The sequence below is a fragment of the Magallana gigas genome, chromosome 6 (genome assembly GCF_963853765.1).
Source record: "Magallana gigas chromosome 6, xbMagGiga1.1, whole genome shotgun sequence".
NCBI classification, from domain to species: Eukaryota; Metazoa; Mollusca; class Bivalvia; order Ostreida; family Ostreidae; genus Magallana; species Magallana gigas.
In genome coordinates this window covers 25,725,575-25,753,209 of record NC_088858.1, presented here as the reverse complement: position 1 = coordinate 25,753,209, position 27,635 = coordinate 25,725,575, and the positions used below count along the sequence as shown (strand labels likewise).

The window sequence follows — 27,635 nt, the reverse complement described above, 5'->3', positions numbered from 1 at the left end:
TGAGTCTGATTACTTATTTTATTAAATTCTGCCTTTATATTCAAACATGTCCCACTTCGGCTTTAGCCAAGGACCTGAAATATTAAGCAATTAATGCTAAATCATTCAATGTTCTTCAAATAAAACGCAATTGAAAAGAACATAAAATATAATGTTCTCACAATTTCTTTGCAAATGTTGCACTCTGGACAGATCTGACAGATGTTCATCTCCTGCAGTTTTCCTGTCAGGTAGCTTGCAATACCGTAGTTCTCTATTTAAGTACAAAATTTAATTTTTGAATATATAATGTCCTCAACTCTGATTAAATGTATGGTAGTGTTTTATTGTTTTTATTTCAGTTCGTCATATTGTGCAAATTTAATAGCTTTTTTCGCACACTAACCCATATCGCTTTTTAGTATTTCTTTCTGTCTTTTTTTTTTTTACATGAAAATGATCACAGTAAAAGCGACAAATACCTAGATACACTATATATTAGCGGAAAAAAGAAACTGTGCATTATAAAATTTAGTATAATTTTTCAATATCTATTGTTTGTATTTATAAAGTTTAAACAATAGATAATGGTAATGTTTTTGACAATATCGGATGGTAACCGTCCGGGTGATTGGACTTTTTTATGGTTAGTGAGCACCTGTTGTTTATTGAAAAAATTGTGCGCACGAGTTTTACGGGCCAATACTGTTGGAATAAGAACTGTGAAGGATTTGTTTAAACTTTTTTTGTTAAGGAAATCACTTTAGTTTCGACAAAATTTACCCCTGTCATGCCACGACTCAACGAAAACCAACGTAATCGTGCTGTTGGGATGCTGCAAGCTGGAATGGCGCAAAAAAATGTTGCAAGACACTTTGGAGTTCATCGGAACACCATCCAGTCATTATATGGAGACGTTTTCAACAATCTGGCAACACTCAGGATTGACTGCGCTCTGGGCGACCTCGTGTGCGCCCAGTACTGCTTCAACGTCATCGTATTGCCAGACTAGCGTGGTGCACACGACATCTGCGATTCAGAATACAGGACTGGGCCAATATTCTCTTCACTGGTGAATCTAAATTTCATTTGGATAGCAGTGACGGCCGTTGTAGGGTGTATTGTCGCGTTTGGGGAGCGTTACCAGGACGCTTGTGTTGTGCAACGTCGACAATTTGGTGGAGGTAGCGTTATGGTGTGGGGTGGAATATCAGCACGTGGAAGGACCCCTCTACGAATTGTCAATGGAAATCTCACCGGCGTACGCTTTCGAGATGAAATCATTCAGCGTCATGTGATACCTTTCATACAGAGACATCAAAATCACATCACTCTGCAGCAAGACAACGCAAGGCCACACGTTGCACGTGTAGTCAGGGACTTGTTTGTTCAAAAGAATGTCGATGTCTTGCCTTGGCCAGCTGTTTCCCCCGATTTGTCGCCGATCGAGCACGTCTGGGATGAAATGGAAAGACGTTTACGTCGTTTACCAAATCAGCCAGTGACATTGGCTGATTTAGGCCAGGCTTTAACCAACATCTGGAACAACATCCCTCAAGCATTTCTAGATCTGAACACTTTAGTGGCATCAATGAGGCGTCGCTGTCAAGCATGCGTGAACGCAAATAGTGGTCACAAGCGTTATTAATTTTGTTAATTTAATTTCAAATAACAGTGACTTTCGAGTGTGCTGAAATTGACGTTATTCGACGTTGACATTAATGTGCTATGAAATGTGGTTACGAATACATGTGTTAACAGTATTACAAAAATAAAATTTGTTCATTGTAATTTTTAAATATTTTTTCATATATTAATTAATGCACAGTTTCTTTTTTCCGATAGTATATATGGCACTGGGCCAATAATCAATGTACAATCGACCCATATCAATAGTTATAGGTTAATTATTTTACCTGGCTCGTAATAGTCGTACACAATGATGGGTACTCCCTGTGACTCAGTGACCTTGTCCACGCGGTTACCTGTCACGTCAAAACACACCCAGTTCCTCCTCAGCTGTGTGTTGTTATTAAAATCGTGTAAAGAATGTTATATTACATGTACATGTATATGATATCTAAATTTATACATATTGGTTTCTATCAGTGAAACTACAGAAAATCTTAATCTGCATGTACCTTTATGAGTAGCATTATGATGGACATAAATGATTTTTTATGAGCTAAACGATTATCATACCATATTGTCGGAAAGTTTTTAAGGTGCAATTAAAGCTCACTTACAGAACAACCATTTCTTACGTACATTTTTAAAATACAATACAAGTTGATCCGACATTGCCTCTTTATGATCGAGCCCCCGTGCGTTAGTTTTAGATAGGTCCCCTTTAAATCCACACGGAAGTCCAACTTCAGCAACCACCATCCCATTGTCTTTGTTATCTTTTCTCCTTTAAAAAAAACAATATCTTGCTGAAAAAACAAGTATATTTTAATAGGAAATCAACTGTCAATACTTTGGCCACGTTTTCATAAACCACTCCTCTATCGATTTAATTTTCAAGAATAAGATAAAATGAGTTAGTTCAAAGTAATGAACAACGCGTTTCAAGATACAATCAATTATATGAATAGAAACAGGTGTATATAAAGTAACAAAACAAAAAGCTATTAGATATTTCCTACACAGAGCGATAATGTTAAAAGTCAAATTAAGACTTATAGAAAGCACAAATTAACTAGAAGATGATGGGATATTAACTGTTTTGGAATTGACTACAATAGAAATCTTTATCTTTAATTATCTTTTATATATCATACCTCTCCACCCTCAGAATATAAATATGATTTTCTGTAAGAACGTTAATTTTACAATAGAAATAAACACTGCATCACTCTGCTGCCAAGTTCAAGTTTAGTCATTCACCCAAATCAAAAAGTGGACACCACTCTCCACCTCTGTATGTTAAGTGTCCCTTTATTATACGAAATGTAAAGAAATTATTACTCTAAATATACCCGATGATGTATATTTTTCATCTTTGATTTTTTACCTTATACAAACATTAACTGTGATTTTGTCAAATGTTTGCTTAGCTGACGATATTGTTGTATTGATTTCAAATGTTGAATCCCCGCTTTTCATGACATTATATTTCACAGTAGTCTGAAATGCATGTAAAAATAGATAAGTGCTTGATATAATGAAATTTTAAAATAAAGTATTTTATTTGTATTCATTTTAATCGATCGAAGCTAGAAAATGTCGCTTACATCAACCAAAACGAGTCCTTTCCCCTTTACTTTTATCTCCACATGTTTCGTTCTTTTGTCTAACTAGAAAATAATTGCATACAGACCATATTATTTTTATTTTTATTAGTTAATCATACTGAATTTTATCTTATTATATGAAAATGTATAATCATTTATTATTCATATTTACTAATTTTACGGTTTGGAGGACCTTACCTCAATTCTTTGAGCAAGTAGCCTATTTTTCCTGTTTACATGTACCGTTTTTTCTTTGAAGTCAGTTTTCACTTTTACCTCAGCATCTACGCTCGATTGTTGAAGCAAGCTAGAAAATCTGGCGAGTGCATGGAGGGATACAACTGTGTCCTGTATAAATATGAAAAATAAACAAAAACATAATAGTATACAGTTGTTGACTTGGGTAGAGGGCAACTGTTGATCTGTTGGACCGGCCCTCAGACTGTTTCCCAAGGCCAAAGGCCGCGGGCAACAGTTTGCGAGCTTGTCCGACAAGTCAACTGTTGCCCGAGACACAGTCAACAACTGTTTTGTTATACCCCTTTTAATCATTAACACTTTTTCAAGGAATGTGACGTCACCGGTCAACCGTTCCAATCCAACAGTTCCAGTCCAACAGTCAAAATGCTTGACTTTTTTTAGTACATAGTTATATAATAACTGTTTTACAAGGGTATAACAATGGTTGTTATTCGTATTTCTATAATTTATTTTCAAAATAACCCTCATGTAAATATATCAACATTATTAAACCCTATAAATGTATGTCTAGTAATGAACAAATCAGTAAAGGAACGTCGTTTTTTGCCCTTCACGTTTGATAAAAAGCAAACTTTCTGTATTGTTAAATTTGCAATTTTCCGATTAATAAATATTAACTTCCAAGTAAAATAATGTTCAAATGTACAAGATTCAGGAGATTATGTAATTTTAAAACTGATAAGAACTAACTGTTTATGCACATCTTGTGCGTTCAATTGTACCTGTGTTGATGAGTAACCTCCTTGGGGATTCCGTTGGGAGACAAGCCAGTTCACTATTTTGATGCCCTGTGACATGTCCTTCTTTTCGGCAAGATACAGTAATGCATACGCTGACGTTTCTATGTCAATTGGTCTTGCTCTCGGATTTGGAGACTGCCAGCTCAGTTTTTGTTGGTATACCCGATTGCCGTTGTTTTGCCAAAACAAATATTTGCCTAAATCAAAAAAAGTTTTCGAGTTTGGGTATTTGAAAATTCAAATTCTTGCAGTTTCATTTCACATTCCAAATATCAAAATATAACTACAAGCTACGTTGTTATAAAGGCACACGAAAAATAGCATACCTTTGAAATTTGCTTGTGTTTTTAAATCGGCGTACACAAGTTTTGCTTTATCAGAGTAACCAGCTTTTTGTAACACATAACTGGTTAGAGCCATTCCATGTTTACTCCCTCGTAATCCATTTAAATTGCTTGATCTTGTTATAAACTGCATCGCCTTAGTTTTTGCAGTAGCTATTTTTGTCTAATTGGGAAGGATAAAGATATAAAATCAAATTGAATATGAAGCCTTCTGTGTTTATCAGAGGTCAAAGGTATTTTCTTTCTTTACCTTAAATTCCGAAAAATCTTTGAACTCTAACAATGTCAAGACAACATAAGCAGTCATTGTAACTCGAGATGCTCTAACACCTCCCTGAAAATAAATATATTCTGTTACTATGCACAACTAGATACTAAAACATTGTCTTACATACAATTTAAGAGTTTACCTTGGCGGACATTTCATTTATATTATTAGAACTCTTGTTACATGTACCTGCATTTGGTAGTGAATAACTCGTCCATTTTCAGCAAAAGAACCATCTGTGTTTTGTTGCCGTAATAACCAGTTTAAACCTTTAACAAAGATTCCTTTCTCTACTGGTATAAAATCATCAGCTTGGTGGAAGCACATCAAAACGAACGATGTTAGCCTAGTGAAATATTTTTCGAATATATAAAACCGACAAACGGAATGTAAACATGAAACGATAAACTATTGTGAACTTCGGCAATTTTACATGAATGACAGATAATATTTTAATTCACCAAGTACTCCCATGTCTGTCACGGTTTCCCCATACACTGAATGAACCATCATGTCTGCGCCAACGGAGTTCTCTGTCAACGCCTTAAAAAGGATATGAAAGGATTCTTATCATATAGATTATTTCAACATTCAATACGTTGATGGACGGATAAACAACTATAAATTTTCCAAATTTATACAGCATTCTAAAAAAAAAACCCAAACAAACATTGCAATAAATCTCAGATTAACATATACCAGAAGAAAAATAATAGGTATATAAAACACAGAAAAGTCACCTTAGTGGAGCTCCACATCCGACCCAGTTTGAACTCACGACCTTCGGAACCTACTATTCTAGCAGTGGGCAGCCGTCACCATGATGTATGTATTCATGAAATGTGGTTCGTGACGATCCTCTCAGAATGCCGTTTGCCTACATTCCAAGTCAGTCTTAAAGACCGTGTAGTGAGTGACCAGCTAAGTTCCGTCCGTTATCGAAAGGAAGATTTTAGTCTTCCATAAATAGCCGAGTGGTTAGAGTGCTGGCTGCTCTCTGCTAGGAGAGTATATTCCGAAGGTCCAAACGTGGGTTCAAACGTGCGGACGTGGAGCTCCAATAAGGTGAATTTTGTCTGAGCTTTATATATCTAAATTCATTACTTTGGACAAGTACTAGTATGTGTTAATATGAAAGTTTTTGCAATGTTTGTATATACATATATAAAATCAGATTTTACTATTAGTCACAAGCAAGAACTGGATAAACAAATGCAATTGACGTTAATACGTTAGAAACTAAGGAAACAGTTTTCAAATGGAAATCTTACTGTCGCGTACCTGTCTACCATATGAAAGTGAATTAGCGGATAAAAATCAATTATATCCGTTAAATCCTTTTTACAACAGGCAGTTGTACATTACGCATGTCTGGCTGGGTATGACTCGGTTAAAACGGACACACGTCGGCATAGAAAGAAGGAGACCGGTCAAGTACAGTGAAAGAAATTCATGAGTATTGTATAAAACCCAAGCAAACTCATAAAGAAACAATTCATGTAAAGACGGTTGTTTGTTGTAAGCTCCTCCATACATCTACAGTTTTGCACGAGGGTGATAAGCATCATATTTGCATGTTTTCTTAATCTGGTAACATTTCAAGTGATTTTAACAGTTATGCCATTCTTTAGTTAAATTTAGAAAAATCTTCCAAAGTTCGATGCATTTGTTGATGAAAGGTATAACATGATGTGTTTCAAAATAAAAAAAAAACTGAGAATTGGAGTGAAGTTCACACATTTTCATTCAATCATTGAGAAAAAATATGAGTCTTTAAGTAAGTTAACAGATGTATAAAGCAAAATAATATAAGATCTAGGTCAGTATGTGGAAATAATCTTGTTAATATTACAAATGATTAAACGATTCTACTTATTATTTCGGAATATCAAGGTCGCACTATCTGTTCTTTATTTAAGTCCCTTTCACAAAGGGCACACGAACAGAAGCGACAAAATATTCGTAAACTCTTGCCAAAATAATCACAGATATGAGTATTTTCATTAAAAATCGTTCAAATATGCAGCTTAAATATCTATATGCTTAGCTTAAAATCAATTAAAACCATCCGGAACAATAGTTGTCCAAGACATCCTCTTTGACATGTCCCATTTTATTATCATAATCCCGAGAAATTGTCGGGTTTTAAAATCATATTGTTTTCGTAGATATTTATATTGGAAAAATCGAACATTTTTTTTTCAAATCTAGTTCTCGGAACACCTTGCAAATTTTCATCAACAAATGGATGTTTTCATGTCATTTACAATTCAAAAGATGCAGCGTAAAATTTTCACAGCCGTATTTTTCAACCAGACAAGAAAGATGACACATTCAGAATTCCATTGTCATAAAAATTTATTTGTCTGAAAACGTGTAATTAAAAAAAAAGTTATCTCTGAGGATTAAAAAATGAACAACAAAGTGATTGAACGGGAACTTATATATACCATTACTATTAAATCGATTAAAAATGTTTCATATGAAGTGGGTAAAGGAAAGTAAAAAAAAGCGTTTTAATTCTATATCGGTATATTAATAATGAAGTTATGAAATTTGAAAATATTTGTGATCTTTGGGGGTAAACCGGTGAACCAATTGCAAATGCCATCCAAAATTGTTGTTATCTCATCACAAAGAAAAAAAGTAAGTACCACTATTGATATTTGTAACTGCTTTCCTTTTCATGTCCGTTGATAACTGTTTTGTACTTTTGAGATAATGTATAACGTAAATATTTGGTGCTAGAAACATCATTGTCTGCTCGCCACACCCACAGGGGGAACGTATTAAATGATCGAGTCCATTAATACTTGGTGCCAGAATATCTCCTGAAAAATACGATTAAAAATAAGTACCTTAAGGTTTTTTTTTTTATATCAAACATATATAATTATACCCATAAATACACAGTAGCATTAATGTGAAACTATAATCGAAAACCATATTAATCTTTTTAACAAGAGGCCCAGGGGCCACATCGCTCACCTGAACTACAGTTCTCGTAACCCCGTTCGAAAATTTTTAAATGTGAAACTCTTGTTAATATTGTAAAACTCACAAAATATTTCATATATTCCAAGACTTGACATTTATACAAACAATCTAAAAAAGAAGCATCGTTTTTGAAAATCATATGCCATTGGTAAGATCTAAGATGCATCAACTGACCATTCTTATTATCCTAGGTCTCAACGTACTAGAGAAACTGTAAAATGAACTATAAATAATTATAAAAAGTAGAAGAAGGTCATTATGACCTAGATTTGAGGATATGAAGATATGAGGATGCTTAAATAGTAAAATAACTAAATGTAGTATTGTATTTTTTGAGAAGAAGATTTTAACACAATTTCCTTAGAATCTATATTGGGCCTTAGTATTGGTCCGTGAGCCACGGGTTTTACAAGTTAAAATTTACTCTATCTGAGGACACTTGCATAGTAATCTCTCAAGTTGTAGCATTACATTTCTTAAGCTGCAAGTTTATGGCTTCCGGTCTGAAAAAAAATCGAATGGACGACCTTGGAGCTACAGTTTCGTACGTGTTAAAAAATTGCAATTTACGGCGCACCAAAATTTGCTCTAGTTTTGGACTGATTCATCTTATGTCCGAACACATTCTGTACAAATATAATATTCTTAAAACGGCTATGTAGGTCAATATATGTATTTATTAATATTACTGAAACACGTGGTAGTGTTTGTTTATTCTTTGCATCAATTGGTTGTTATTATTGTCACCTAGGTATTCATAGTACGGGCTATGAATGACCGTGAAAATTATTGTGTATTAGTAAAATAAAAACCATTCGAAGGTTCTTTTTCGTGCAGTCAAGACACGTTTTGTCATTTTTTGATGAACGACTCTGGCGACGAAATTTTTCTATAAGAAAAAGGCGAAATCAACCAAACTCAAAAAGAAGCTGTTGGAAACCCTCCACTGGATATTGCCGACGTGGTGAAGCTCGTCACAGGCGTTTGTCAGACACAATTTTAAAATTTATCAGGTCAGCTCAAAGCAGAACAGCTGGAGTCTATCACTAAAAAATAAAAATAAAATTCTATTTTAAAAATTAAATCTGAAGGGAACCGTTCATAGTACGAATTTAATGCCGAGATTCTCGAGGGTCTAGATAAACTGGAAACAAGAGCTTTTGACTTTACAGATAGCGAGTCATTTCATATGAAAATTGCGGAAAAAAAATTAAAACCGCATATTCGAATCGCTGATTCCTCTCCAGCGTGGTGGTAATTTGTTTTAGAAAAAGTGATAATAATGATTGTATTGTATCTAGATTTAGCATTTGCTTCAACTGGAAGTCAATGTATTTTAGATTCTAATTTCATTCAAAGAACATTGTCAGAAACCGGACTGGTGGTCTATATAGACAAATCACAGTTAAATTTATTCCAACGCAAATTATTGAATTGGTGAGGTTTAACATGGAATTCAAATTCGTTTTTCATTACAGTTCCAGATAGACGAACAGAAGACGCTGTTTCTTGTTTAAAGAAAGTTATTGGTCGTTTCCCAAATATAACAGCGAGAGAACTGGCACAAGTAGTTGGACAAATCATTTCCATGACACCAGTAATGTATAACATGTGTAATATAATGACACAATTTTCTTTTATGGAAATAGCTACAAAAGAATTATGGATCTAAAATTATTATTCAAACATAGAGATCAAGTTTTTGAAGAATTGAATTTCTGGATAAAATGTATTCCTTGTAAAAATACAAGATTTCTACATTCTGTTAAAAGAAAAAATGTAATCATTTATTCAGATGCAAGCAACTCAGCAGCCAGTGCATATACACTTGAAGTTAATTCTAAGGTGTTCCATCTGATGTGGAAAGATGATAAGAAAAATATGAGTTCGACATGGAGAGAGTTGAAGGGCATACAATTGGCGTTGACATCTTTTAAGAATAAATTACAAGAAATGACAGCGAAGTGGTTTACTGATAACCAAAATTGTGAGAAAAAAGTACACTCTGGTATCATGAAGCACCATTTACAAGTTACAGCACATAATATTTTCAAAATGTGCACCGATAGCAAAATTTCACTTGATGTTCAGTGGATTCCGAGTTGAGAAAATGATCAAGCAGATTTTCTTAGTAAAATCATGATGATTGGGAATTATTGTAGAATTTTTTGATTTTGTAAGTTCTATGTTCGGATCATTAACTGTAGACAGATTTGCAAATTTCAAAAATCGTAAATTGCTTAGATACAACTCAAAATTCTAGAATCGTGAATCAGAGGCTGTAGACTGTTGTACAAAAAATTGGGGTGGGGAAATAAATGGCTAGTTCCTCCCATTCATTTAATAGTCTCTTACTAAATCGTAATGCCCTACGGTGTTCTTGTAGTACCAAACTGACCGTGTGCATTTTTTGGCCAATGTTATTTGATGAAAAATTATTTCATAAAACTTATGTGAAAGACGTATTATTTTTTTAAAGATACAAAGGAGATAATCATTCAAGGTCAGAACAAAAACTGCTTATTTGGTTCTGTATTTTTCGGTTCTGGAATATTTGTGGCACGATTGGATGCTACTAATTTGTTATGAATGAAGGTGTATTGCAGATGACATGATATTAATAATGGTACTTGCTTATATGTGGCGAATATGAACTGTTGATGTATTGCAGTTGAATAATGGTCCTGGTACATCATAGGGTGTATTGCAGATGATGAAGGTCTTGATACACCATATATAGTGTAATTTGAAATGAAGAGGATATTGATATGTTGTTAGAACAAACACATTTTTCAGATGTTTTTACAGTGGGCAGATGGATAGGCATTAACAACGAAAGTAAAGATCGTCGTCTTGAGGAACTCGCATCAGAACTACCTCGATATTGTAAAACATCTAAGGCCGACAATACAGCAAAACAGTACGTGTACGATTTTAACACTTTTGCAAATGGTGTAACAGCTTTAACCCTAGCTGTGATTACTCCTCTTCCTGCTTCGATAGCCAACGTTGCATTGTATATCATTCATTTCGCAAAGCAGTACAAATCATCGGAAAAAATTCATTCAGCTGCGCATGCTATTAGCTGGGTATATAGCCTAGCAGGCTATGTTGATCCATGTGATTCTGTCCTCGTTAAAATTATTATGGAGGGGGGGGGGGGGGCACTTAGAGAAACATCAAAACCTGTTACCAAAAAAGAACGTATTACGCCAGAACATTGGAAGGCCTTGGTGTCTACATTTTGAAAGGATGACAATTTGTATAATTTGAGAACGTTGTGTGTGTTTTTTTTTTAGGTTTTGCTGGATTCCTGAGATTCTCTGAAATAGTAAATATTCTTTATTTAGATATTTGTTTACAGGATAATTGCGTGGAAATTAACATTGTTAAAAGCAAGACAGATGTGTATAAAACTGGTCAAAACGTTTGTATAGCTAGAACATTCTGTGACACATGTCCTGTAAATATATTAGAAAAGTTCTTAAGATTGTCAAATGCTGCAATGTATTCTTCTCAACACTTGTTTAGATCGGTGTCTTTTTGTAAAAAAAGTCTAATTCTGATAGACCTAGAACGGATAATCGTCCGATTTCATATACAATAGCAAGGAAGATAACATTGGACGCCATTAATAAGATTGGTTAAGACAAGTCAAAATTTGGTGTACATAGTATAAAATTGGCTGGTGCTACTTCTGCAACAGCCGCAGGGGTTTGTGGTAGACTGTTTAAAACGCATGGGCGGTGGCGGTCGGATAGGGCAAAAGATGGCCATGTCAAAGAAAACTTTTCTGAAAAACTTTCAGTCACAAAAAAATCTTGGCATTTAGCGAGTTTTCTTATCTCCTTTATCTTCGAATTAACTAAAACTGCACTTTCAGAGCGCTTCACATCTTACTCAAGAGTTTGTGTTTATAAATGTTTGAGTGAAACGAATAAGAACATAACATTTGTATTAAAAGGTGGAGCGTCAATCAAGCGTGCGAAAAGTATGCATTAGTATATTAAAAGGTGCGTTTGATTGAATGACACGAGTACCTCGTACCTGAAATTAATTCACAATCACGCTTTGAGCACACCTATGCGAAATTAAGAATTTCAGTCACGTGTTCGGGGCTTTGTTATTTTTGAGGTCTAAAGGGTTGAAATTCGTAAACAAACTACCCTTTTTAATAGAAACAAGCATACAAGGTTTCTCACTTTTTAACTAAAAAAAACAACATACGGACGCACGGCTGTATCGACTTGTTTCATGGATGTGAATGATTAATATAACTGTTTTTATTGACCATATACACGACAATTTGAAACATTTATGCGCTCATATAGAAAACAATCTTTTAAAAGGAAGATGTTGCCTAAAATTTTCGAAAAACCTAAGTAAACACATACCCCTGCTATATCAATCGAGTCAATGCCTAGTTTAAGTTTAAGGGAATAAAAAGTGGAATTGAAATTAAAAAGCCGAAATGCTTGAAGGAAAGGCAAACATTAGCAGAAAACTTGGATCAGGGGTTTAGATCCTTAAGTGCCATAGAGTAAAACGTATTAATTTTTTTAATATAAGTACAAATTCCTGATTTAATGCATATATCAAAATGTATTAAATCTTAAGAATTTTTCTCGTCTCTACATGTTGTTAAGAATAACTAAATACATGGTTATAATGTCAATGAAGCCTTCTCCAAAATTGTGTGGCCCCTGGGTCAGTGTAGGTTCTAGGGGGCCCAATATGGCCATAGTGTGGAAATAATTATATTAAATCTTAAACTTAAATATTTTTTTTTTGTTTTTTCACAGTCGCGGGAGTTAAACTATTTGCATTGTTATTACATGTATGTAAAAACCTCTACCTAAATTTTTCTATTTGTGGAAGCCTACTTGATTTTATGTGCATTGTATATGCTTGTGTGCATTATCAACGAAACTGTGAATATTATAATAATGGGATTAAAAGCCTTTAGGTCTTTTTGAAAAAATGTTAATAATTTTGACACCTGGTGCTGGGGTAAGAAAATCCGAGATTCTCTTGTTTCCCCCTTTAAGAATTAATGTTTAAAACAAGAAATAATAAAAGTGGGGTAACGGTTAGAACAGTTTTGGACTTCAAAATGAAGTCTTCGATTTCGAAAGAAGTTTTAAAACGCAAACATGAGACTGCAGGACAGGTCCATCTACGATGATATTCAGGTAACCATCAGGTCTGTGGGCCTCTTGTTACTATAGCTATATAATTATGCAAGCTTTGGCATAAACACTAATATCTATGGAGCAGGGATTCTTGAGAGGAAGGATTTTCACACATACATGTACACCCTATTTTTACTGTTTTGTGATTATCTTCCTTTTCAAAGGTTTTCATCCGTTATTAGAAAGTATTGAATCATTTCATTACCATTGTAACAAGTACCAAGACGGAGGAATGGACGGACGAACAGACAGACAGACGGACGATGGACAACATGTGATCAGAAAAATTCACTAAGACCTTTTTAGCTGAGCTAAAACTTGTACATCAAAGGATTTTCATTAAATGTCAGATGATGGTTCTTAATAAAACATTGAAAACCATATAAGGAAAATGTATCGACATAAAAAGAAAACAATATTTAATAACTGAAGTTAAATTATATGTAACTGCACTGCGTAGAACATTTGTAAGTAGACGTTTCAAGTTGTCTTGTAGAAATAGAATTTCATCCATTCAAAGCTAGCAATAATATTGCAGTCCCTCCGATTTTTTTTACATACTGAAGCATTTTTAACATTAAAAACGGAAAAATAATTTTGATCAAAACCGTTAGTATGTCCCTTTAAGGTTAGATCGGTTTGATAACGTGAATATCGGTGTAAAGAAGTGGTCTTATCTCGTTATATCACTAAAACAGCATTGAACTAGAAACTATTCAAAGTGAATGGGAAACTGATTTTTGCCGCGTTATTTATGTTCACAAAGGGAAATTTTTATATTCAGTTCAGATAAAAATGCAAATGTTACTGTCAATGTTAAATGATCTGATCCAAAATCGTTGCGGGAACGAGTATTCATTGACACCAATACGGAGATCCTATGGAGTTGTTACCCTTTCCCAAAAAATTGGGATAGGGGTACATTGTGCAGCTTATTGAAAGTGTGAGCCTGACGTTTATACATCACTATACCTGTGACCGACCGACCCAATAGTCCTTAATTCTAAATTATCCAAAAGAAATAAACATTAAATTAGTACTCTAATTAAAATTCATTATTATACTTTCATGTTAAATACTGAAATCTGATTAGTTTAGACGCAGTTGATAATCGTTTTATTACCCTCAGCGTTAGCAACACACTTAGCAACGGGTAACACAACGAATTGTTACATGCACGTAAACTATGCGCGTATGGTTCGCCAAAGAATTCACCTCATTCATATATTTAAAAGTAGTAAAGTTTTCTTTAAAATTAAGACATTCAGTATAATAAGATAAATAGTGCCCGTTTAGAAGGGTTAGAATTGAAATTGACACCCCTCGAAAACATTGTCAACCTCCGCTTCGCGTCGGTTGACAATAGTTTTCTCGGGGTGTCAATTTCAACTCTTACCCTCCTAAACGGGCACTATTTATATAATAGCACAGTAAAATAAATGATAATAATGAAATGACAGAATAATGATCATTTCGATATTTTACTAAGCCTGTTAGGGGTTCTCCACATTTTCCCTGACTTGTACTTTCTATGACGTTTCATAAAATTAAAAATGTGTGTCCTTATATATATATATATATATATATATATATATATATATATATATATATATATATATATATATATATATATATATATATATATATATATATATATATATATCCCAATCAGTGTCTGTTTGATTTTTATCTTTAAGTTGTGGAGGATTCCTAAAACTTGTAATTTTACTGCATGTTCACATTCATAAATTGATCATATTATTGTTTCAATAAATTTTAAATATGATTTACCCGTTATAGTAATGAAAAGAAACTTGGTTTTCGGCAAAGCTGTACTTGGCAATGAAATATTAATGGTATCCTTAATCCATGATGATCTTCCATTTAACGAAATTATTTTTGGAACGTTGTAATCTTGTTGTACACCTGGGGCCTGTAAACCAAGCCAAAAATAACATTCAAAATATATGAACTCACATTAAACCAACAGATAATTGTGATACGCAAATACCTGCATACATTGTTATTTCTTCATTACTGAGCATATCTTTGTTAAGTACTCTTGTGTAGGTTATTTATAAAGTCTGCAGTGGAGGTCCAAGGGGTGTGTGTGTGTGTGTGTGTGTAATAAGTCATTACATAATAAGAAACCTACTTTTTAAATAGTATTACGTACGTAATATATGAAATTCCGTTATAATGACTTAGTATTTCATAAGTACCATTTGGTATCTCGGTATAACGTCTTGTTATCTCGTACATGCGAGATTTTATTTAATCCTGTTATTACGACATTCATAATCTTGTTCAAATGAGACGCTACTTTGTACGTTTGACTTAGTTTCTCATCACTACGACTTATTTTGTCTTTTAATAAATTACGTGTTAAAAGCGATATATTCGCCCTCGTTATCAGAGATATCAGAAATTAAAACTGAGCGAATAAAAATACCGTATCTTATTTTTCAGTACAACAGTGTCTGGGCAAAGGATAAATCCTCTTAATACTGGGATATCGCCAATTTTTAAACCCCAAACAGAAAATTGTGATAATTTAGCTAAAAATTTCAAGCATGGTCTAAATGGACACATATTTAAAAAAAAAACGGCACTGTACAAAATGGCCAGGACTTCCCCTTTATAGTTGCTGAGAAAAATGCAACAGATATTTGTTACGGACAATGAGACACACAAAAGGAAAGGAGTTATATCAAAAATAGAAAAAAGGATCTAACTTTTTGATACTTTGAATTAACAATGTAGGTAGATTTGTACGATATAAAGGTCAAACGTATCAGGGACTTAGAATCGCATTTTCGACGTTTAATTCATATTAACGAAATGATAAGTTGCAATTGTACCGACACTTGTATTCCATTGCCACAAGGGGTGATTTTCTTCGACTAGTAAAGTCTTAATCAAGAACTTACCATGAGTTTTTAGAGTTATTACATGTGTGTGCTCACATGATTTAATTTTTCCCATTGTCAAATTTGATTTCCTTAATTGAGGTTGATAAAGTAATTGTACCTGTACGATATTTGATTTTAGGTAGCCATTAGAAATTCAATCTTGGCGTTGAATTCGTGTAGGTCCGATGTTATTATCGCATCTTTTTTAGCCATGCCCTCAGACAGTGAATGATTTTTTTGTTGGTAAACACAATATCAAATAGTGCATATTCCTGATTGTCATATCACTTAATAAGAAAAAGGTATTTTACCTTGACAAAAATTGGTATCTCAGCACTGTCTAATATTTTATATCCAGCCAAAAAATCGTACACAGCAACGGTTATATTGTAGAATCCAAACTTTTCCAAATTTGTATCGATGACTTGCATTTTTAGTGTGGAGTTACGTCCGTTGACCTATAAGGAAAAACCACAGAATGAATTGTTCGTCGAGGGAGACAAATCCTCGGGGAGCTCCTAACCTTAATATATTTATAACAAATATCAATCAATTAATAGATTTTTCAAAATAAATTATCTGTATTGAATATATTGACTGTATATGTAAAAATATTATTCACAGTTGTTGTTAATGTTTTGTAAAACACTTTAATAGTTTTGAAAATTGTAAATAAACATGCATTGAATAAATTAATCACGTGTAAACATATTTTTTTTTATATAAACTAATGATGATATATTTTAAAAAACTTTTGATGAAATATTCACATTTTTATAAAGTTTAGTGTTAACATGTAAAGATGCAATTTTGCTATACTCAAACGTTTGAGTTTTACTTTTTTCAAAAGCGACAATTTGGACTTATTTTCATATTTTTGTTTTATTAATGAATGTAGGATGTTTGTAATAATATCTTTATTTAAATAAAACCATTCAAAAACAATACAATAATTTATAAAATTTAAAAGAAAAATAATTAGTAAAGGGTTGTGCTTAATTTTCAAAAACATTCTTTTAGTGCTTAGTAATAATTGATTATTTCCAGTTTAAACAGATTGCAAATCGTTTTTTTAGATTCACATTGCTGAACAAAACAACTTTATGATTATGAATAAAATGTAAACAAAATTCTTTTAATGTGTTGAGATTGGCGTTTACTGTTAAAAAGATTAACAACTTAATTAAATTTTTGATAATTTGGGACTTTTGGCAATCCCTAGAATTGACTCTTACGAACACCAAAAATTGTGAAATGGCATCTTTTCTTATCAGTGACATCTCCTAATAATGGCCCACTATTATTCTTTAATAAAAAAAATTCCAGAGTTTTTTTTCATCTGATCTTTTTTCACACTTTTAATCAAACATTTGAGTAAGTAGACATATTTAAGATCTTCCGTCATTCAAATAATATAATAATGGTGACAGCTCCGCCTCCTTTGTAAGACTCTTTGAAAATGACAGACATTATCACATATGCCAGATCATTGAGAGAAGTTTCCTCTTTTCTTTATTTTACCGTGACTGTTACAAGTTTGCCAGTGGCATAAATCATTTAATGCATGTATGCATTTGCATGTTACAAAAAACTCTTACCTTTACAAAAGAGCCCCCGACAGAATCTTGAAACCAGACGTACAGAACAGCCTAAAACAGAGATATATATATATATATATATATATATATATATATATATATATATATATATATATATATATATATATATATATATATATATATATATATATATATATATATATATATTGTTCTAATGTTTATATATAATGTTATGTAAAGGAGTAATTTTGAGTAGAAAAGAGAGAGAGAGAGAGAGAGAGAGAGAGAGAGAGAGAGAGAGAGAGATTTACAATCTTAGCAGTAGGATGATAATTAAACAAGGAAATTTGGATTGCCACACTGTTTCCTGCAACTACATCTGAAGGAGGTTTTATTTTGACAAAAAACGACTGGAACACTTGTATCTAAAAGTAAAATGAGATTGCATGTATATTGTATAGTTTAGATAACAATGGAAACGCTGGATACAGTCTCAGTGATTTTTTTTAATATCATACATGTGTATACCTTTAATGGATTATTTCCTTGTGAAATACCGAATCCTTTGTCATCATTCACACAAAAAGCAGTAGTTATCCAAGTTGTTAAAGTATCAGGCACCTTTTTCGTGAAGGACGTTAGTTTTCGTCCTCTATGAATAAATTATATTGAGGAATGTTTTTATTTATTCAACAAATAATTTATAAATGTATATCATAAACCTAAAATATTTTACTATATTATAAATATTATGAAGCTCATAACAAATCCCCAGTAAAATATTTATTTTTGTATGCAAAGTACATTTTAAACAGTCAAAATATAGAGGCCAGTGCGCGGGTTTTTTTTTTTAGTTCTGACCCGACTGATGAAGATCATATGTATGTTTTTATTATGGAAAAATTATTCACTGTCGTATTTTCAATTTGAAAGCATTTAATTTTGTAATTAAATACATATAGGACCTCTCGTGATTTGCGATGATATATGATTTTCATCCAACAAGGGGATATAGAAAACTCACAACGAGTTGGATTAAAATCATATACCATCGCAAATTACGAAAGAATCTTTGTATCACATGATTTACCACGTATTTTGTTAAACCTTAAACTTTTCCGTAAAAGATATAATTGTTAGCCGCACAACCCAGTTACAGTATGACGTCAACAACTTTATGCAAAAAGGTTCCTTGAAGATTCACAAACAAACATTTCATTTTCGACCATATTTTGTATCAATTCATAAAAAAATAAATAAAATGACATTAAATGATTCACATGTACAACTTCACACTTTTCAATCAAATTATTTTGTACACTTTCATTCTACGTCAACCGCCTAAACCTGCCTAATGTTTTAATATGACGTCACATTGCGTTATGATACACAGTGTAATATCAGAAATTAATTACGTATGTAATATACTCCGTATGTTGAGATAAATATGTGAAAAATGTAAAATATATTATTATAGCAGTAATTGATCCAATTGGTCGGATCACGTCTCGTTGCAAGGCGCGGACCATCAGATCATACTCGATGCTTCGCGTCTCCTTTGATCTGATGATCTGCGCCTGGCAACTGGGGCTTTTTGGATCAAGTACCTTGTCTATTTAAAAGTTGTAATTACAAAACTATCTTTTGAAAATTAACTGTATAACGTTTACTTATATAACAAACCTATTTTGAATCGAACTCTTTTAACACACACTAAAAAAAAGACCTTATTTAATGAGAGTGGTGAAACGATATCGAAAATCCCAAGTGTGGTGATCCAGAAAATCGAATAACACTCTGTAAAATTGACAGTATCAAATAATATAGATATATCGCATATCCCCTAACTCCGTCATTTTCGGGAAATTCATCGCCCTTTGAATTCATGAGGTCATTTTTTGCTATTAAAAAATGTTTCAATCAAATATTAACAATTAAACAAGGGTTAAATTTAAGAATTTGTCAATACATATCAAAATTACACCTTGTTCATTTTATACACCATTAATTGTGTAAATCAGCTAAAACTTTTTCACGGGTGCACTAAAATATCGATATTTCTGACATTCCGGCCCATTCGATCATTTTCGGTGGTCAGTCATTTTTAGAGAGGTCAAGATGAAACATTTCTTATGTAATGTATTTTTGATTAAGGTTGTTAATACATTTTTTCGGTCCGCAATAGCGTTTCTTCACTACACTTGATGATAACGTCAACTTGCTCAGGCCGTAATTTTGCCATATAGAGAGTATAGATATATACTCATTAATGATATGAAATATTTGAAATATGCCAGGACAGAAATCAATCAGCATCGATACATTCTGAAGAGGTCATTGTGATTGTTGTTACAAGGACCCATTTTTGGGAGTTGATTTTAATCAACTCTCCTATGCAGTTACTCTGGCACACCGAAAGTGAAACAGTGTTGGGACCTAAGCACAAATCATCACCGCTGACAAGATGCAGTTCTTGAAAATAATAGAAAAATTCGATGTAATGTATGCTGAAGCATTGTTTTTTAAGGAAACTAATCAATAAACACTTTGAAAATCGTCAGATTTTATATAATAAGAACAACTAAGATATTTTTTATAGTCTCATGTATTCCTACGCCAGAGTTTTATATAGCTTCGTTCAACCAAACGCTTGGCTGTCTCCGTAAATCTCCGACAAGCAGAGAAGCTCTCTTGCATGTCGGAAATAACGGAGACAGCCGAGCGTCTGGTTGAACGAGAATAGAGTTCGATATCAATAGTGCATACATCCATACAATTTTTAGAATTGCTTCGATTATTTATTCATAGTTTGAAATTTATCTTTAAATATTACACAACATGATTCATATGGGTTTTTTTTTTCGAAATTCTTGTCGGAAAAGTCTAAAATTCATATAATAAAAAAGTGCGTTATTCAAATACAGACTAGAAACTATTTGCCGTGCAAGACAAGTTAATTTTGAAATAAATGATAATCGATAAAATCAACTCCCGTCAATACTTCAGTATTTTAATTTATTCAGGCGATCATTTCATTTCGATTGCATCAAATACCATTTAAAGTGTATACACAATTTTTACTTATTATAACTTGTCCTAGATATATGTACAAATTAAGTTTAAACTATATAGTTAACGTGTCTTCATTCCATGGCTTATCATAGGACATGTGGGTGACGGAAATAGGTTCAAAAGTTATGATAAGCACATTTGATAAATGTTGTATTTATAGGGCTTATTTGAATAATAATAGAAATGTTTTTGTTAATAATTTTATAAATGAAATGTTTCAGGTTATATCTAGTGATTACAAATAATAGAAATGCGGTATGTTTTCTGCGTTTGGGCACTCGGGGATAAGTTATTTATACATGTAGTAAGTCTTCCTATAAGAGAAGATGCGATTAAAAGAGGCATGATCACAATTTAGTCAAATTCTTTTTTTCTGTTGTTATTATTTACAATGTTTTTGGAATGTATTTCTAATGATCATATGAAATTCAAGAGTAAGTGGTAGAGTTATAAGCAGGAAACAGGGCTCATTTAAACAAGGCTCGTGTCCTCTTTTTATTCACATAGGTTCAATAAACCAGTAAAAACAAAACCTTTTTCAAGCTCATTTGTCTATCTTCTCATTCATTTTAAGCATTAATAAACAGTTCCTAACGTTCGACACATTCATCTTGGGTCTAAACTGGAACTTTCACTTCAATATTAAAAATGTAAACAAAATTTAGGATGCCTATTAGAAATACCTTACAAAAGCATTGTAAACATTAAAATCGGAAAAAAATAATTTTTGACCAAAAAGTGAGAATGCCCCTTTGAAACGTGTACGGGTACGTTATTACTACACGTTCACGTTCACGTTTGAAATTTCAACCTCTAAAATATTGAATAATATCCACATTAATAATGTTTTTCATGACTTCCTTTCTTCACGTATGTATAATTAATTTACATTCGACTTCGAATTTCAATACTAATTTTTAAATTTTATAACAAAAATGAAAATCCATAAAACCATACCATGCGCCTATCCTTTAGATATTATAGATTCTTAAAAGAGATTGGCATAAAATATCATTGAAAACTTATGGATCGTGATAATAAATTCACTCTTTGAATCGTGAAAAAATATGGTCAATGTTCTATAGAATAATTAAGTTCTACAAAACAAAAAGGTCCCGGTGCAGGAGTAGGCTATCTGTTTTGGTATGCACTTGAAAATTCATGAAAATCGTTAGCTTGAACGTCCATAACATGTGACAGAGTAAAAGCAGAGTTTCTGCGTACTACTAACAGCCGCGATTAGATCAACATCTTCTAAAGGCACATGTCAAACTTATCACGATATATATTTCTGAGGACCACAAGGAGGAACTCGGTCTCAATTTTTTTATATAACACATGGTTATGCTAAAAAAAGGATCTTTTTAATACTTTTAATTACTCAAGATGTCTTACTAAACATTTTTAGGGGAAAACATTTACTATTAACATTTTAAGTAAGAACCCAATTAATACTTTTCTCCAATCAGCAAATCATATTACAGTTTTTTTGGTTTTATTTCTGTGTTACTTATATGTTGAAACACCGTTCTTTCAGAAACTAAATTTGTGTTAAATTTTTTGCTTAAAGAACAAACAACCAACACTTTTAATTAAAAGCGGATTACATGTACATAAATAGGTCACACTCGTTACAATTTCCAATAACCTTTTATTGACAAGTACAAAATAACCCCATATTAAGCATATCATTTCTCACTTTGTGCTATATAATTATTATGGTGCAAGAAAGAGGATTAATCATAATGTCTTCGGCGGTAAACGCGTTCATTATCTTGAGAACAAAGACAATCTAGTGAGTTTGCCCATATACTGGCCGTAGATTCAGAGAAAAGTAGCGTACAAGGTGTCGCATATTCCCCACTCGGAGCAATGAAGACGAAAGAATTTCAATTCAAGTTAGAATATTAATTTTTGACTTGTATGGATTGTTTTTATTGAAAATTCCACGATGGAAGTCAATATTGTGCTTTCATTCTATAAACACGACAGGTATTAGTTTCCAAATTAAGCTGCACATCGTTTTTTGCATAAATCTTGGTTCATTCACTGTTCTTAATTGCAAAATTAGGTATGAATGGGTCCTGACTCCATCTTAAAAGAACTTTTATTTAAAGAATAAGTTTATTTTGATTTTTATTATTGATTTATTAAAATGGAGTCTAGACCCACAATGAGTCGAATTTGTGATTTTCACCAAAAACGTTTTACTTAATTAATTATTGTCAAAAAGTTAAATTTATTCACCCGTACTCTAATGTGTCTACCTAGCTCCCTGTGATAGGCGGAAGCTCGAAGTCTATCATTCTCCATGGAGAGGGTGTTCGAATCGTATAGACAGCGTTTCATTTTTAATTCATTTGCCTTTAAATGAAACGTGTTTTGCTTTTTTATTGATTATGAGAAAAATATCTAATACCATTTATATAATGACAACAATTACGTAATGTTCATGTTCTGTACATACAATGTCGGATAAAAATAGCGCTAGCACAGATATGGAATCATGCTGTAATGCTTAGAAAGCGTCAAATAGAACAAAGGAGATAAGTACCAAGTACATGTATTATTGTATATTATTTACTTGTCAGAGAATGCAGTTCTATATTATACATGTACATGTACTGATGCACAATTTCAAATGTAAAGTTTTTCATATGTTCATATGCCATTTCAAAATCCTGGGTACGGGGGGATTTGTCAGGCCTTGTACGCTATTGCCCTTTCAGACGCCGATTTCGAAATAACACATGTATTATTTAGTATTCAAAGACTAATGTTTGTAAATGTTGCAGTATTCAAAACCCGGCTATATGAAACATCTTTGCTATGTTTTTTTTCTTTAAAACCAAAATCAGAATAAAAATGTTAAAACATATGAAACATAAACAGTTTGAGATCTTTGAGAATTGTCTTAAGAATTACACAGTTTTTTTTAAATTTATCGGTTGTTCTTGATGTATGATATTTGAATAATATTTCAAACCTCATATGTATTTCTTCCCAGATCCATGTACGAGGAAAATTGCGTCTTATAGGTTCCACTTTTGCAATGCTTTGTGTTTTCTTCTGGTGCTGTTTATGTGGCTCATATAATGGAAACCGAGAGGGGGAAAAAGAAGGATGAATACGATTTACTGGAACAGTATTCCAACTCTCAGTATTGGGAGAACTCTCGGTATTGGAAGAACTCTCGATATTGGGAGATGATACAAGAGCAAATACAATTTTATGTTTCGACCCTCCCCATAACCATCCTGGTTTTTGTAAAACATAGTTTGTTTTTTTTCTCTGTTTTTGGCACCGATTACCACTGAAGCTGGATGGACACAAACATGTGTATCTACTGTCGGATTTCATAGAACAGGTTCCTCCATTTTTGCATGGTTTATCGGCGCATAAATCTAAATCATAATTTATCAAAAAACAAAATTAATAAAATCAATAGTTTTTAAAAATGATTATTCAATAAAATATGTTTAAATTAATATGATTTCGTAGGCTAGACTAAATGAATTCAAATATATTATTATTTAGTAACACATTACTTGTTAAGTATAGTATAATTTCACAAATTTCGAAATTTTTTGTGTCTAAGGTAAATTTTGCTGACCATAGGGTCGGTATATTTTTTAAAGCAATTTATATTCTTGAAAATGTACAGTATTTTAAATTATTTAAATCTCATATCTTATTAAAGATAATTGATTCAAGGTAGTTATTGTTTAAAAAACTGGCATAATATCATTAAAGTACATTCAAATAAATGTTCGATCTGGATTTTATGCATTGAGTATTTTAAACAAAATTTGTCAGAAACTATTTTGTGCTGATATAGTCAACGTTACCGTGACATACTTGTTTTACATGAAGAACGGCACATGTACAAGTACAATGTACTTATAATGTATATTTTTTAATGTTGTTAAAAGCAGATCGTTTGTCAGTATGATAATCTTGTAACAAAAGCAACAAACTATTTATTAGTTTTAACGGGGGTGGAGCCTTTTGACTGTATGAAGAAACCGAGAATTTTTAATGCATATTTATAAACAATTCACGTTTACGGTGGATTTGTTGTTCATGTGCGTGCTCAAATTATTATTCGTTTACTTTGTTTTAAATGTCGGTATATCAATCAATTTCTTTTTGTAGTAGACCTTACTATATCAGCTATTTTATTTCAGCTTATTGTCAACTTAAAGTCAATTAATTGTTTTCATTTGATATGTATTACTGAGTTTACGACACCATATGAAATTAATTAAAACAACAGGGGAAAATAGGAGAGCTTAAACGGTTTCTACTCTTGATACATGTATAAAGTTATTTTCATGGTAAACTAAATCCTTTAACTTTTGTTTTGTTTATAAATGGTCCGCAGGTAAACTAAAGCTACTGCTGAATTTATAAGCAGTATTAAAACTATGTCTTCTATAAATATTCTATATTTTATACCGCACCGGATATTTTCCATTGCCAACGTGGCATTTTGTACTTTTAAAAGGCATATTCCGAAAAATTCAAATGTATCATATTTTTACATGTAGAAAGTAGCTTAAAGGGTTATAATCTCTTTATAATTCATGTATCTCACATGTCAAGTGAGATATATACCTTAAAAAATTACTATGGAGAAATAATTTTTCTTGAAGAAAAAGTCAGTTTCCATGAAAATATTTAGAATTCTCTACCAAAATTAAAATTCTTTTAATGAAAATTTCAATTCCGATATGATTTAAACAATACTCCCATTTTAAAATCTGCTAGTGAAAGCGTAATTATTTTAGGAAAACTACCTGTCTGAATTATATTCCTGTAGGAAAATTCTGTTATTCTGTAGGATATATAATTCTCAATAGACATAAAGAAAATCCTATGCGATTTTTGAAAATTAACTTGAAGGAAAATTGTTTCTCCCATAAGAATAATCTTCCCATTGACTATCAATTTTTGACACGCGAAACTTTTAGACACACTTTTAAAAAAGTAAAGTGATAATTTGATATACATGGATTTTTACAAAAATTATGTTAGGCAGTTGCAAATATGCCACCTTGGAATTGGCAATTTTATCAAGCACATTGTTATTTTTAAACTCATGATAAATTTTAGTGTATTTCATTTTAGTGTACATAGGGAAACAATTGTTACAATATATTTACCTTTGCAAGAAGTTGGATAACCTGAGGTGTCCTTTGGTGTAGAAATTCCTCCCAACATTTTAATGTTCTGGAACTGAAATTGAAAATGGAATCTTCAATGAAGTTATACACAAAATAATACCTATTAAGTTATTTAAAATTAAGGATTTGTAATTTATTCTATATTTCAGAACCTGCAGTGTCAAATGTTTAATTTACACATTTGCTCAGTTTTCCTTTGTCAAACACCTATTTATCTTAACCACAATTACTTCACTGGAACTCTAGATGAAAACAAATCAAGATCGCCAAACTTTAATGCTGTAGTCAAATGGCAAAATGATATTTTTCAATTAAATATCGATTTATTTTTAACTACTAGGTAAAAATTAAAACTTAATTTGTTTGATGTACTTCGACATAATTGACCCTACCAAATATTTTTTTCCATCATTTAGAATTGTATTTTTTTTTAATTTCTTGTCCATGTCAAATTTAAAACACATTTGACTATGTTTTTGTCTCAATAAATATTGAATTTGTTTAACTCTCTCAGGATAGAAAAAAGTATTTAATTACCAATGTGCAAAAAATTAAAAAAAAATAGATACCTACCTACCCAGCATGAAAAATTCGGGTCGATATACATCAAACATATTATGAATGCTGGTCCTATATGAGCTTGAAAACAACTACATATATACATATACTTGCAAAAGTCCATAAAAGACCATTTGCAAAATCGTGTGTATACAGAATGTGAGTGCCGATCAAGAAGCGTTTCTATTGCTATGGTGTCCTTAACATTTCCATTCCAACTGTAATTGCAATATCCTTAATCTTTTTAACGAGAATGAGACATAGTAAAAATAAAATGTAGTAGGTTTTGTAGTATTTTGTAGTATTTTTTAGATACTGTATGTGAAAAATGATATAATTAAAACAACAGAGCAAAGCCATTGAAACATTATTTTGCATCAATAAAATTATATATATATATATATATATATATATATATATATATATATATATATATATATATATATATATATATATATATATATATATATATTTATCCATAATTGATAATTTTCAAAATAGACCATTACTGCATATAGCATTATTTCTCACTCATGAAATAATTAACCTCTATACGCTCAAAATTGAACCACCTGAGCCCTTCATCTTTGTACGGCAAAACATCACATAACAAATAGGTATGTTGCACTCTGCCACTTTTGTGACTTTATTGTTAACCAAATTTGGTTTGAAATAATCAGGAAAATGACAATAGATGATTATATAACAATAATTAATAAGTTCATAAAATTATGAATATTTAATTCTTTACCCATAATATTTTACAACTAAAATAATCCATAACTCCCATTACTGATGTAATCAATGATGTGATTGATTAGATAATTTATGACAAACATAATCCTTGTGGTCTGAAAGCGCCATGCTTAATAAAGAAAAAAGAAAATACACAAGAATTTTTCGTTTTTATAAACATGTTCATAAAAAAGGAAGGTGGAGGGGTGGAGGTGGTTTATAGATCGCTTTGAAAATTTTCAATGCTTAGCTATCGGCGTCCTGAAAGAAGTGAGAACCCACGCTATTAAAATGACGCTCCCAAGATTTTACCGCGGAATAAATTCATTGGTTACCTCCGGCGACGTTGATTTTGTGTCCATATATGAAGATGCTGAATAACTTTTACAATACCGCAGGAAAGATAACTCTCGCGAACTTAACAGAAATCATCAATATGCATAAAATATTTTAAGAAATCTTAAAAATCATTTATCCATAATTGATAATTTTCAAAATAGACCATTACTGCATATAGCATTATTTCTCACTCATGAAATAATTAACCTCTATACGCTCAAAATTGAACCACCTGAGCCCTTCATCTTTGTACGGCA

General features: G+C 32.0%; 1 protein-coding gene across 1 annotated transcript; it reads right to left on the bottom strand.

Annotated features, from left to right (window-relative positions):
- On the bottom strand, nucleotides 1–25,796 carry LOC136276281 (CD109 antigen-like). Its single transcript, XM_066087859.1, has 20 exons — nucleotides 25,726–25,796; nucleotides 23,547–23,964; nucleotides 18,017–18,140; nucleotides 17,800–17,913; nucleotides 17,528–17,578; nucleotides 16,241–16,387; nucleotides 14,809–14,950; nucleotides 7,483–7,659; nucleotides 5,290–5,371; nucleotides 5,018–5,174; nucleotides 4,811–4,894; nucleotides 4,543–4,723; nucleotides 4,199–4,413; nucleotides 3,414–3,563; nucleotides 3,216–3,278; nucleotides 2,996–3,108; nucleotides 2,248–2,392; nucleotides 1,896–1,998; nucleotides 162–253; nucleotides 1–74 (listed from the first exon to the last, which is right to left on the bottom strand). The coding sequence occupies exons 1-20, from the start codon at nucleotides 25,781–25,783 to the stop codon at nucleotides 63–65; spliced, it is 2,628 nt and encodes an 875-aa protein (XP_065943931.1). The 5' UTR covers nucleotides 25,784–25,796; the 3' UTR covers nucleotides 1–62.
- Nucleotides 25,797–27,635: the final 1,839 nt, after the last annotated feature.